The 15,058-nt window shown below is 35.4% G+C and overlaps 1 protein-coding gene across 1 annotated transcript in view; it reads left to right on the forward strand.

The window, feature by feature from the left end:
• Positions 1-15,058, forward strand: part of CEP350 (centrosomal protein 350) — a 159,567-nt gene that overhangs the window by 53,207 nt on the left and 91,302 nt on the right. The window contains exons 11-14 of the mRNA XM_069480283.1: positions 3,713-3,834; positions 7,011-8,071; positions 9,447-9,597; positions 11,038-11,207. Coding sequence (XP_069336384.1) covers positions 3,713-3,834; positions 7,011-8,071; positions 9,447-9,597; positions 11,038-11,207 — 1,504 coding nt within the window. The remainder of the gene's footprint in view (positions 1-3,712; positions 3,835-7,010; positions 8,072-9,446; positions 9,598-11,037; positions 11,208-15,058) is intronic.

Here is a 15,058-nt window from a genome sequence, read left to right on the forward strand (position 1 = left end):
GCAAGGACTTCCAGCACTATGTTGAATAGCAGTGGGGACAGTGGGCAACCTTGTCTGGTTCCAGTTCTAAGTGGGAAGGCTTTCAGTTTTTCCCCATTCAGTATGATATTGGCTGTGGGTTTGTCATATGTGGCTTGTATCATTTTTAGGTAGGCCCTGTCTATGCCTATTTTGTTAAGCACACGCGTAACTTTTAACTTCTCCAAAACTTAACTACTGATAGCCAGAAGCATGGCTATTGAGACCGGAAGCCCTACTGATAACACAACATATACAGCTTATTAACACATATTCTATATGTAATATGTATTATCTGCTGTGTCCTTGTAATAAAGTAAGCCAGAGAAAAGAAAATGTTCTTGGAAAATCATAAAGAATAGAAAATATATTGACTATTCTTTAAGTGGAAGTGGACCATCATAAAGATCTTCATTCCTGTCTCCACATCAAGTAGGCTGAGGAGGAGGAAGAAAAGGAAGGGTTGGTCCTGCCATCTCAGAGGTGGAGAGGGTGGAAGGGGAGGCAGGAGAGGCAGGGACATTCGGAGTAACTTTGTGGAAATATATTGGAATTTCTGTCTGCCTCTTTTTCATGGCTCTAGGAGGTTTCTATATGGTATCAACCCTTCTTCCACCATTTGCTTCAGTTTCAGTGCCTGTATCATAGAGACGTCCAGGTTGTAAAAGAAATCAAAAGCAGTCTTGTATAATCAGAACACTTCTGCTGGATTGTCTAATGTCAGTTTGTTTTCTGGCATTGCTGCCTCTCCCTCTTTTTCTTCATTGTCTGGCCACTAGTTTGGAAGCGCTCATTCCCATCCAGTTGTCTTCTGTTAATTCCTCTGGTGTGGTGTCTATTAGCTCTTGAATTTCTCCAAGATCCATAACTTGAAACCCTTCATTCCCCACTTTTCTTTTGCCATATCCACAATCTCTTTTATTTTTTTCTTCATTGGCTCTGTAGTAAATCCTGCGAAGTTATGCACAATATCTGGACACAGTTTTCTCCAGGAGAAATTTATTGTTTCAGGCTTGATGACTTTCATGACTTTTTCTGTAACAACAGTGGTATCTTCGATGGTGTAATCCTTTCAGATGTTCATGATGTTCTCTCTATTGGGGTTCTCTTCCATAGCATTGACAATCCTTTCCATAGAGTGCTGTGTGTAATGAGCCTTAAAGGTCCTTATTGACCCCCTGATCTAGAGGCTGAATTAGAGATGTGTTTGGGGGCAAATAGAGCACTTTAGTACCTTCAGTGTTGAACTCATGAGGTTTTGGTGGCCAGGGGCATTGTCCAATATCAAAAAAACTTTAAAAGGCAGTCCCTTACTGGCAGGGTACTTCCTGACTTCAGGAGGCAGTGAGCTAGATTCACCCCCACTGCACTCCAGCCTGGGTGACAGATTGAGACTATTTCTAGGAAAAAAAAAGTCAAGGAACAGGAAAAGCAGCTTCTGCCAACCAAGAGGCAGCAGACACCATTGAGAAAATCATTGAGAAGAAAGGATATCTGAGAAGAAAGCATCGATGGAATCAGTCCAGAAAAAGTGTTCTCATTGTCCAGGCCATCTTATTGTACAACCAGAAGACTGGCAGTTGGTGTTTATCTTTTCCCTTTTAAGGCTCTGGGGTTAGTTAGCAGCTTTATAGATAAGAGCAGTCCTGATCATAAAACCCAACTGTGTTTGCACAAAACAGTAGGTACTCTGTCCCTTCCTGCCTTAAAACCTGGTGCTTGCTTCTCTTCCTAACTAATATTGGTATTTTTTTTCCAGGATAGGGTACTTTTGTCTGCATTAAAAACCTATTCAGGCAGATATCCTTTCTTCTCAATGATTTTCTTAATGGTATCTGCTGCCTCTTGGTTGGCAGAAGCTGCTTCTCCTATTACTTGACTTTTTTTTTTTTCCCCCCCTAGAAATGGTCTCAGTCTGTCACTCCAGGCTGCAGTGCAGTGGGGGCGATCCTAGCTCACTGCTTCCTTGAACTCCTGGGCTCAAGCAATCTTCCCTCCTGAACCTCCCAAGTAGCTGGGACTACAGTACAGGTGTGCACTGCTATGCCCAACTAATTTAAAATTTTTTTTGTAGTTACGGGGTCTCACTATGTTGTCCAGGCTCGTCTTGAACTCCTAGCCTCAAGTGATCCTCTCTCCTTGGCCTCCCAAAGTGCTGGAATTACAGGCATGAGCCACCACGCCTGGCCCTATCTTGACATTTTTTTAAGCCAACCTTCTTTTCTAAAATTATCAAACCATCCTTTGCTGGCATTGAATTCTCCAGCTTTAGATTCTTCACTTTCCTTTTGCTTTAAGTTTTCATGTAATGACCTCACTTTTCTCCAAATCATATTAGCCTATAAATATGCCTGTCTTATAGTGATCCTACACCCACATAAAAGCTGCACTTTCAATATGAGATCAAAAGGTATTTTGCAAAAAATGCAAGGTTTTCATGCCTGCTGGCTTAGTTGCAGCTATGGCTTCACAAATTTGCTTTATTCTTTTTACAATGGTCTTTACATTGTATTCATTTATTTTGAAATGGCAGGCAGCCACAGCTGCAGACCTCAATCTACGATACATATCAAGCAGTTAATCTTTTTCTTGTAATGTCATGACTTTTCTTTCCTTGGGAGCACTTCCAGCATCACTGGCAGCACTTTGTATGGGTCCCATGGTGTACTCATGGTTATGGTATTGCACTAAATGCTATGAAAAAATACATGAGAACCATGAGTGATCACTTTTTACTGTAATGCGCAGTTATTGTAGAGACAGTGCTCGCACAGCAATGATTAGCATTGCATGGCATTTAAAGCCCACACTTACCACACGTGAGCTCACTGTAGTACCAACAGGGGGTGGCTATGAAATTATTATCGTAGTACAGTCTGTTAATTTTGTGCAGTTAATACTACATATTTACATTTGTTTATATTTCTCTTGATTGTGAATGGCCTTGTGTATTTTTTGTGTTTGTGTGTGTAAGGTTTGATAAATTTTAACTTCATAATAGATTTGTGTACATTTTATGGTAGTAAATGATAAAATAGACTACCTATATTTTATGCTGTCTTGACATACCTAACTTTTTCTTAATTTTTTTGATATTTATAGGTTGCAAAGTTTGTCTGCAAGGTTTTTTAAATTCTTGCACATCTTTAAAAAATTTTCCAATATATTTATTGAAAAAAAATCTATAGGTGGATTCACACAGTTCAACCCCATGTTGTTCAAGGGTCAACTGTACTTAGTTTTGTGTTCTGTTCTGAAATTGAGAATATCCTAGTTTAGTGTGCTAATGTTTTTAAGAATAATAACATTGAGAACATACCACGTTCCACATACTGTTTTAAAGGCTTTACTTAAAGGCATAAGCTTCAGTAAATCCTCACAATCCTAAGAAGAGTAGATACTATATCATTTCTGCTTATCAGGTGAAAAAACTGAGGTTTACAAAGGTTATACTTCCTTCTAAATATGCAGTTAGGATTAGGTGCCCTTGTTGGATTTTAGATGATGTTTTGCTGTTAACTGTAATAGTTGTTTTCAAGGCAAACTAAATTTGAATTGGTTTTACATGAGGGGAAAAAACCCCTATATTTTATGATCTTTGTAAAGCTGAAGTGACTTAATGTTTATCTTATGTGCTACCCGAGTATAGCTTTGTGATGGAAGTCAGATAAATTTGATTTCCCTTTTTTCCTAGGCCAGACCAGCGTATCAGCCATCTGGAGAATCTGATAAAGAAAACAAAGTACAGGAACGTCCCCCCAGTGCATCTTCCAGTAGTGACATGTCTCTATCAGAACCTCCACAGCCTCTTGCAAGGTAAAAAGGGGAAAATGAAAGATGATTAAGGTTCTTTTTTTCTTGAAATTTAGTAGAGTGTAGTATGCTCAGTGACTTTTGTTCACTGACCTGTGTGAACAAGATGGCAAAGAGAGGTTTATTTAGAAATTGTTTAATATTGGCTGATCCAATGGTAGTGGGAACTTATTATTAGTAACATTAGTGTCACTAAAGGTGGTATACAGCCCCTCACTGCTAAATTTGGCTATAAAACAAAAAGAAAAAGAAAAAAGAAAGAAATTGTTTAGTATCTCCTAATGGATACTTAAGCATGGTGTACATCTGTACTTACTGTATGCTCTACTCTATTGTTCAGATTTTATCTATCCTTTAATGTAAATGTCAATTTCTAATACATTGGAAAGCATTCTTGCCCTCTCTGAACTAAACACGCAATAGAAGTTTGTTGGATCAATGAATCCCTGCGAAATTAACATTTTAAAGTATTTTTGGTGAATAATTTTTAAAAGGCATTTCTATACACATTGCTGTTCATAATTTCTTCATATAACTCATAGCAATTTATACATCTTACCTTTCAAGAGCTATAGTTGGATGTGCATGCGTACATACGCATAAAGACTAGGAAGGGATCTAATTGAATTTCACGTTGTTGACTATTTTACCTTAAATTTTCTTAGGGAAATTTTTTTGCTATAATATATTTTTTGCAATAAAGTAAAAACAACTATTTGAGCATGAAAGTTAAGGTTTTTTTTTGATTACAGGGTTATAAATTATACTTTGTAATAACCATTTTGAGAAGGAAAAAGATTTTGAAACTTGGAGAATGTACAAATAGAAATCAAATCAGTTTCCAATTTGAAGTTAATACACATGATTCTCTAGTAGCCACCCCCCAAAATAATAATACTGATAAAAAATAGCTAACATTTATTGAATGTTTCTTAGGTTCTAGGTACTGATCCTAAGCACTTTGCATGTATTATCTTATTTAATTCTTGTAATTCCGTGAGTTAGGCACTATTGTTATTTCTGTTTTACAGAAGAGGTAATTGAGACCTGGAATTTAATTAACTTTCTCAAAGATCAAAACATTAGTGGTAGAGATGGGTTTGAACTTAAGCTATCTGACTCTAGAAGCTTGTGTTTTTAACTACTCTAGTAGTGCATATTGTCTCCCAGAAGTGAAATGTTTCATATAATTTAAGGTTGTAAATACATTTCAAACTTAAAGCATAAATAAACTTTAAATTTTTTTTGAATTTGAATACTTTTAGATAGATGATCCTTTATAGTTCATCTCAGTCACATTGTTGATATCAGATATACCCTGCTGGATTCATACCTTCGATTTTTACCTTTTTATGAGTTTCCGTCTAATTCTAAACTAGTTGTCCAACATTAAAAACAAACCAAACACAAAGTAGATCTTACTGCCTTGCACCAGTTCCCAATATCAAACTTCTTTGACCTGTGATGTCCAACTTTCTGCCTCAACTTTACCACTACCCCCATTCCTGTTAATAGTTTTAACAGAACTTTATGCTTAAAAACATGTTACTTTATGCTTAAAATTGTGGCATTTCTTTTCCTTGCCATTCATATCCTATCATTCTGAGTTAGCTACCTGGAAAATTCCAAATTATCTATCTGACTTTGAAGACATTGAAGATCCAGCTTAAAAGGCGCTTCCCTTGGCTAGCAGAGTTAATTGCTCCCCATCTACACTCTATGGGACTTTATAAATCTTTGCTTTAGTACTTATGACATTGTATTAGCTGTTTATTAGTCTGTCATCCCTGGTAGATCTTGAGATCCTAAAGTGTAAGGGTTAAGTCTTAACTGAATTAAGTGTTTTCATTTTTGTCTCCTCCTGTTTCTCTACCATCAACATAGCACCTGCTGTAAAATTGGCATTCTAAATACGTGATTTTAAACATCTTAGATTTTTACTCATCACTATCTTTTATAACTTACTTTGTATTTCTGTTACTACCAGCTTAGTTTAGGCCCTAATAATGTCACAACTTGTATTTATAATAATTCTGTGACATAGAATCTGCGCACTAATCTTCCTTCCTTTAATCCATTCTTCTTAGCAGAAATTCATAAAATACAGATACAACTTAACGTCTAACCAAATGTTTGCATGACATGCTTTTCAACTCCCTTATCACCCTGGTTACCCTCTGCCAGAAGATATTTTTGAACCCGGTTGTAGAACTTTACATTAATCCATATCAGTTTGGTCTAAGGTTTCAACCTGTATAAATAATTCTGAATTATAATTTGGTCATTTGTTGGGTTAGCCATGGTGCCCAGCTTTCTGTCATCTGCAAATTTGATAAGCATATCTTTATATCATCATCTAAAAATAATGTATAAGACCAAGGACAGAACCTTACAGTATTCTTCTAAGGGTCTTACTAGTTGACATCAGCTTGTAATCTCTCTGTAGTATCCCTTAATACAGAGGGAGTCTATAGCTTGGAAACATAGGTCAATATATATAATGTTGTCTAGGACATCTTTATTCTGTTTTTAGGCTTATGGACACCCTACCCTGTATTGTATATTTATAATTGATACTCACAGTTTTGCATTTAATTGTTTGATATTCATTAATTTTTTTTAGAAGTAGGTTGTAATCATTTCTTTGTTTAGTATATACAATGTTAAACATAAATGTTCAGCATTTATTATTTGTTGATTAGAATAATCTATATTATGTCTGCATTAATATTTAACAATCTTAAGCATTTCTCTTTAATCTAACATTATTTTTGAAGGGAAGAAGAATAGAGCCAATGTTGTAAATAATTTTGTCCATAGAGTTTTAAAGGTTTTAATGCCCTCTCTTTAATCAATCTCTTAAAAAGATATGGTATCTTAGTTGAAGAAAGCAGTTTGCAGAACAGTTTGTATAGTAAAATCCCATTTTTGTGCAAACACCACCACCAAAACACAATATACAGATAGAAAAATGTTTGGAAGGATATAATTCTAAATGAAATATTAATAGTGGCTCTTTTTGATTATTTAGCTATGAATGATCTTTATCTTTGTTTTTTTATCCTTTTTGTCCTTTTTTTTTTTTTAAATAGTGTGTATGTATTACTCTTATGAGAAAAAATAAAAACTTAAAAAAATGGTGATTTAGTTAACTAACACATTGTGACTTTCATTTCCAGAAGGGACTTGATAGAACCTACATGGATACATCCTGATAGATTGAGCCCACGAGTTCACCATTCTCAACCACAGCCTCCTCTTGGAACAGCTGGAAATTTACTCTCCCATCTCTTGAGTCTAGAGCATGTAGGAATGTTGCATAAGGATGTTGAGTCTATTTTACCAACTAGGAAGAATCATAATGTGGCTTCAGGGCCATTAATTTTTACACCTCAACCATATCTGACCTCACCAGCTGCTCATCCAGATGCCTTGTTAAAACCTAGTGCCAGCCAATATAAGAGTAAACTGGATCGTATTGAAGCCTTGAAAGCAACAGCTGCTTCTTTGTCCAGCAGAATTGAAAGTGAAGCCAAGAAATTAGCTGGGGCCAACATTAACTATGGGTCAGCATGGAACACTGAGTATGATGTGCAGAAAGCAACTCAAGAAGATGGACCTTGGACCAAGGCTATAAGTCCACCTGTGAAAGATGATGCTGAAGATGTTTTCTCTGCCCGAATTCAGAAGATGCTGGGAACCTGTGTATCTCATGCAACTTTTGATGATGATCTTCCTGGTGTAGGCAACCTTAGTGAATTTAAAAAGCTTCCTGAGATAATAAGACCTCAGAGTGCCATATCAAGCTTTAGAATGAGATCCCCTGGTTCCAAACCAGAAGGGCTGCTGGCACAGTTGTGTAAGAGGCAGACTGACTCTTCTAGCTCTGATATGCAAGCCTGTTCTCAAGACAAAGCCAAAATGTCACTTGGTTCCAGCATAGATTCAGTCAGTGAAGGGCCTCTTCTTAGTGAGGGGAGTCTCTCTGAAGAAGAGGGAGGCCAGGATGGACGGCCCCTTTTGAAGGTAGCAGAAATTTTAAAAGAAAAGGAATTTTGTTCTGGAGAAAGAAATACTTATGAGCCCCTCAAAGAGTTTCAGAAGGAAGCTGAAAAATTCTTGCCACTTTTTGGGCACATAGGTGGTACACAAAGCAAAGGACCATGGGAAGAATTGGCAAAGGGAAGTCCACATAGTGTCATTAATATTTTTACAAAATCATATCAGTTATATGGAAAAGGTGAGAAAAATAAGTAAGGCTTATACTGTTTATATGTTATCTTAAGATAAATTATTTTATAATTTCTGTACAAGATATATACTTACGTACACATTTTTCATTGTTCATCGTGAAGATAATGGAGACCGATTGTCCATATTAGTCATATTCTACGTTATCTGCATGTTTCAACAAGAGTATTAGTAATTTAAAATTTCATTTTTTAGTTATTGTCATAAAACAATAGTTGACTGGTAGTTGTTGAAATTTTGATATAATTTACAGAAATTCCTAGGTGATGTTCAGAGTTGGGTATATATCAAGTGTTATACTAGGTTTTCTGTGACCACAGTCATGTACTTAAATAGAAACTAAATATATTTCTTAGCAGTGATTTGGGAATATTAGTGGTCAAGAATTGAGAAGGGCAACTGCAGTAACATTTCTGATATGGAAATAACTCTGTTATTCTTTGTTAAAACTAATTTTAATAGCAGTCAGACTTTGAACAGTAAGGTAGCTGTCTATTTGAGTCCTAAAACAATAATTTTTAAAGTTCCCTTTTTATCCCTGAAATCCTGCAACACAACTTTCCTTTTCTGTGATGGACTCAATTCCTTCAAGCCCCTTTCTCTATTCTTCCTGCTATAGGTGGATTCTGCCCATCTTATACTAACATAAACTTAGAATTTCCAGGCTGGAGATTTCCACATTCTATAATGAACAAATTATTTGACAAATGAATTGATTTCATCTGTTCATCTTATGCTGAACTGGGTATCACATTGCTTTTTTCCTAGAATTCATATTGAGGCACTTATGATCCTGTACAGACCTTTACATGCTATTGCTCTCTTATGTTTAGCCACTTATTTCTATTGGTGGTAATTTAAATTTCTTTTGATTTTGAAAGTTCTTTTGATTTCTTTTGATGAAAGCAAAGTGCTTAAAACAACACCCTCATTTTTTAAATAAGAAAATTGAGTTTGTTCTTAAATTCTTCTATTAGATTTTTATTAAGATTTTATAGTGAAATATTTAGAGATAATATATTACCTAGGATTTGCTTCGAAATACTCTACGGAGGGAGTGATAGATGATGGGGTGAATAGGAGATTTAATTTAGATTGGTCACTTATTGGTCATTATTGAAGTTAGGTGATAAATACATTGGTTTCATTATGTTATTTTCTCTGTTTTCATGTATATTTGAAAATTTTGCTAGTAAAAAGTTAAAAATGTATTGTTAGATACAAAGGTAAATTGAAAAGAAGCACTAACAAAATCAAACTAAAATGTCCTCAAGCCCATGTTGTTAATCTCCATGTGTAGAATACTTTGCTTACAGTCTTTTGTTTTTTGTTTTTAACCATGCTTCAATTATTACTTTGGACAGGGTTTGAAGACACGTTGGACAGAGGAACATCAGCATCACGGCCTTTGAATGCCATCACAACCCCTCTAAGCAGTGTTTCATATGAAGATGATTTTGTCTCCTCTCCAGGGAGTGGGACTTTGACAGAAAAAAAATCAACTCTTGAACCTCAGTAAGAATATGTTGGGAATATAGAATAAAGTCTGAAGAGTGAGAAAAATGTACAAATGAGAACTGTGGTCTGAATATTAGTCAAATTTTGCTTGTTTAAAGATCTGTGTAGAGGCTGCATGGCATAGTGGTTATTAAGAGCATGGGCTCTGGATCTAGACTGCCTGGGTTAAGTCCTGGCTCTTCTTCCCGATTAGTTGTTTGCATTTGTGCATACTACTTAACCTCCCTATGCCTCAGTTTCCTTCTCTATAAAATGGGGAAACAATAGTACCTGCCTGCCTCTTACAGTTGTTATGAGTAATCAATGAAATAAAAAATACTTAGAACAGGGTGAGGGCACATAATAAGCAGAATATAGGTTGTTAATCTGTGAATCCCCGGTAGAGGATAGTACTGGGAAGCTGTTCCATGGTATACTTATGTAAGAAGCTTAAGAAGTGGTTTTCTGTGATGGAATTGAGGAAGTTCAGACAGATACTTGATTCCATGGTCCCAAATAATTAATTTTTTTATAATCAAGAAAAACGTCTAAAATTTTTCAAAGCTTTTAAAAATAATTATGATTATAATATCTAATAATTATTGAGCACTTAATGTGCAAGACAGTGGGAAGACTGAGGGACTTTACCTGTATTAACTCATTTTTATAATAGTGTGATGTGGTATTGTTATTATTTCTGTTTTAGATAGGAAACTGAAGCACAAAGGTTAAATCATTTGTACAAAGGCACAAATGACTCAGACTCTGCTAGAGAGAATTTTCTGCCTAAATTTTGTTATTATATAAATTAATCTGTAATTATTCATATTCAATATCTTTTTTCACATATCACAAGTTATAATCCACATAAAATAATTAGGTGATCTTATAAAAATTAGCTAAATCTAGTTAGATTAATAGAAATAGATATTAAAATTATATCAGGAAAAGTATCGTTTTCAATTAATGAGCTCTAAGTAAAAAATTAAATTTTTAAATAAAAACTTTAAGGATTTAATTGTGGTGATATTTACTATCACCATTCAATATGATTTGATGCATTTTATTTCCAGGTTGAAGTGCAACATATTAAATTCTTGTTCTCGATAAGATTATCACAGGGAAAACAGTTATAATCTATAAAATTATAAATTTGAGCAAATTGAGGCCACATTTTCCATTATTCAACATTATATTTTATCTTATGTATCTGAAATATTAGTTTTTTATTGGTTTCACTCAGTAAACAATTCACCTGAGATTTTTTTCTCAGTAATAAATTGAGCCATAGGAAACAATCCAGCTTATGGTAGTAAGAAAAAAAATAAAGTGGAAGCCATTTTTTATTCTAGTTATATTCTCCTAGTGATTAAATAGATTTTTAAATATCTTTGATTTTAGCTGTGTTGTAAGAATTTTTATTTCTTTCTTGAACCACTGTTACTTATTCTTTGACAGTCTTGGTAGCACTTTAGGCATTCAGGAGGACCATTCTAGCAGAAAGTCTGCCTATGATCTCTCCTCTGTGGATGTTACTTCCCAGCATTCATCGGGAGCCCATTCTACTGCATCATCTAGTTCATCTAGTTCTTCTAAAGGAAAGAAAGGGAAAAAGGAAAAGACAGAATGTAAGTGGAATTCTACATGGTGACTTTTTCTCTTACCAATGATTCTGTTTAGTGATCTAAAGTTCAAATTTGATTCTGTAAGAAGTTGAAGGCCAGCTGCGGTGGCTCATGGCTGTAATCGCAGCACTTTGCGAGTCTGAGGTGGGAGGATCACTTGAGGTCAGCCTGGGCAACAAGCAAGAACCCCATCTCTACAGAAAATAAAAGAATTAGCCAGGTATAGTGACATGCATCTGTAGTCCTAGCTATTAGGGAGGCTGAGATGATGGGAGGATTGCTTGAGCCCAGGAGTTCGAGGCTACAGTGAGCTATGACTGTGCCACTGTATTCCAGTCTGGGTGACAGAGCGAGACCCTGTCTCTAAACAACATAAAAAAGGAAGAGGAATTTCTTTATGATAATAATATAATTAGCTTCAATATTTACTTATCATAATAATACCTTTTGATAAATAACATTATAAATCTTTTAATACAAAAGGAATACATCTGCGATGATGATAAATTAAGAACTACAGATAAGTACTCACTGAAGAAACACAAATCCCCCTTGATCCTTCTGTTCAGAAATAGCTACTATTAACATTTTCATGCCAGTTTTTCCAATGTATACATAAAACCACACACACACACCTTTATTTAAAAAACAAATGCAGGCCACGCATGGTGGCTCATGCCTACAATCCTAGCACTTTGGGAGTCTGAGGCAGGAGGATCACTTGAGGTCAGGATTTCAAGAGCAGCCTGAGCAAGAGCCAGACCCCATCTCTACAAAAAGTAGAAAAATTAGCCAGGCGTGGTGGCATGTGCCCTGTAGTCCCAGCTACTCAGGAGGCTGAGGCAGGAGGATCACTTGAGCCCTGGAGTTTGAGATTGCAGTGTGCTCTGATTATGCCACTGTACTCTAGCTGGGGTATCAGAGCGGACCCTGTCTCAAAAGAAAAATACAAATAATAATTGCTTTTTAAAATAATACTGTATCATACACATGTCGGAGCATCATTAAATACTCAAATTTTTTTAACTATAAAATAGAGATAATAGATGCCTCAGAAGGTAATTTTCAAGCTTATATGAAGTTAACAGACCTAATGTGTACATTCTAGTACCTGGTATAGTAGCCGGCCCATTGGCACTCAGTAAATATTTTTGAGTGATTGAGATACTCTTCAATGTCTACAGTTCTGCTCTTGGCTGTACTTTGCTCTGTAGGCCCACAGGTGAGGAGATACAATGATTAGGCAAAGCTTCTTAAGCTCACAGGATAGCTTCTAGCTAGGGAATGATTTTCCTTCCAAAATAGTTTTTTCTAATTATAAAGATAAACTCTGCTCATTGAGTTAAAAAGAAGGAGTGGGACAGGGGAGGGGTAAGAAATCAGTCATATAGAAAACTATATTTAAAAATAAATTACCTTTAATCGCTTCACTTAGAGATAACCAATGTTAATATTTAAAAATATACTCTAGTTTAATTGTGGCAAAATATACATAACATAAAATTTATCATTTTAACCATTTTTGTATGTACATTTCAGTGGCATTAAGTACACTCACAATATTTTCCAACCATTACCATTTTCCATCTCTAGAACTTTTTCATGTTCACATACTGAAACTCTGTACCCATTAAATAATAATTCCATTGCTCTGTCCCCTAGACCTGCGGTCCCCAACCCCTGGGCCACGGACTGATACCGGTCCATGGCCTATTAGGAAACAGGCAGCTGCTCCCCATCACTTGCCATCCTCCCCTCCCCCCGGTCTGTGGGAAAATTGTCTTCCATGAAACTGGTCCTTGGTGCCAAAAAGTTTGGGGACTGCTGCTTTTAGACCCTGGTAATCAGTGTTCTATTTTCTGTCTCTATGAATTTGACTGCTCTAGATATTCATGTAAGTGGAATCATACATTATTTTTCCTTTTGTGTCTGGCTTATTTCACTTAGCATAAAGTCCTCAGGATTCATCCACGTTGTAGCGTATATTAGAATTTCATTCCTTTTTAGGACTGAATAATATTCCATTCTATGTATATACCATACTTTGTTTATCCATTCATCTGCTGATGGACATTTTTGTTGTTTCTACCTTTTAACTATTGTGAATGATGCTGTTGTGAGCATTGATGTACAAATAGCTATTTGAGTCTCTGCTTTTGATTCTTTTGTGTACATACTCATGTAGAATTGCTGGGTCAAATGGTAATTCTATGTTTAATTTTTTGAGGAACTGCCATAGTGTTTTCTATAGCAGCTACACCATTTTTCATTCCCACCTGCAATGTACGAAGGTTTCAATTTCTCCACACTTTTTATTTTTTTGTGTGTGATAATAGAACATCCTAATGGGTGTGAAATGTTAACATTTTTAATAAGAATCCTTCCAGACAACTTGTAGGCATACATAAATGGGAAATTTTATGTGCATGGGGGTACACTTTATATGGTATTTTGTTCTGTCTATAGGTTATGGATATCTTTTTCTGTCAGTAAATATGGATTACTATTAATATTTATAAGGACTACCTAGTGTTCTATTATTTGAATATATTGTAATTTATTTAGGTAATTCTTCATTGCTAGATATATAGGTTATCTTTTTTTCTTTTTTCCATTATAAATACTACTGCATTGAATATCCTTATAAATACATCTTTACGCATTTATCTGGTTTTTTCCAGTAGGGGAAAATCCTAGAGGTGCGATAATGGGGCAGATAGTATGTCATGTTTAAAATTTGGATACATTTTGCCAAATAGCATTTCAGAAATCTAGTGCTAGTTTATACTTCCAATGAAAGTGCTAGGAGAAATTATTTCTTAATCATTAACCTAGTATAACTCTAGGTTATACTTTGGAACACTTCCAGTTACAGACTGGAAGTGTTTTGAATGTGTTTTGTAGGACATTTAGACATTATTTTACCAGCATTTCCCAAAGTCTGCCTTTTCTTGTGAAATACAGGTTCAGTGGGTAGGCTGTTTCATAGGTGTTCTGACAATAAAAGAGCTCATGGTTCTATAAATTTGGACAATACTTTTAGGGTAAAACAGGCTTCTTTCCTACAGGACTTATCAACAGTTTTAATATGCTAATATGCACTAATTATTTCAGTATCAGGTTGAGGCTATATAGTATGAAGCATTTCCAAATTTATTTGACTGCAGAATCTTTTCTTTCAATCAGCATTTTATGGCACTGGAATTCAGCTGAACATAGTTTGGGAAATGCTAATCTTGCTCAGTTCTTTCATTTTGCATTTGTTATGCTTTGTTATGTTAGTGTCTAGGTAAGGTCACTAACTTGTTATTGGAAAAGCCCAGATTCTGACTTCTGACTCCCCATTCTGGTCTATCTTCTACTACAGTAAACTGCACATGATAAATATCATGTTATATTTAAAATATCATTATATATTGAGTACATGAGGATAAGCAATATGATTTAATGTAGGTTTTTAGAAATTATAATCTAAAATAGATTAGATGAAGTATAGGGAGTGTTTGTGGTTTTCAGTTTCCCTAATCTCCTTTCACAATGCCCGGGGGGGGGGGGGGGGCGGGGGCGGGGCGCGAGGGGGAACCAGCCTGTTATATTTCACTTTCCATAGCATCATTTTAAACTTAGTTTCTCCCTCATCCCCAAGTTCTAAAATCAGTGTAATTTTTATTGTTTGTGCTCCCTCTCGTGGTGAAAAAGAGTGTCTGTGTGCTCTGTGCAAAAGCTATCTAGTGTATTAATAGTTGAAAGTAGTTGGTCGATTAAAGTGGTAATCATAAGAAAAAAACTTTAATAGTACTTTCATTTGGCAATCTTTTAATGTAGGGGCAAACATTCTGTTTTCCTGTGGATCC

This window comes from Eulemur rufifrons, chromosome 8 (assembly GCF_041146395.1).
Source record: "Eulemur rufifrons isolate Redbay chromosome 8, OSU_ERuf_1, whole genome shotgun sequence".
Taxonomy (NCBI): Eukaryota; Metazoa; Chordata; class Mammalia; order Primates; family Lemuridae; genus Eulemur; species Eulemur rufifrons.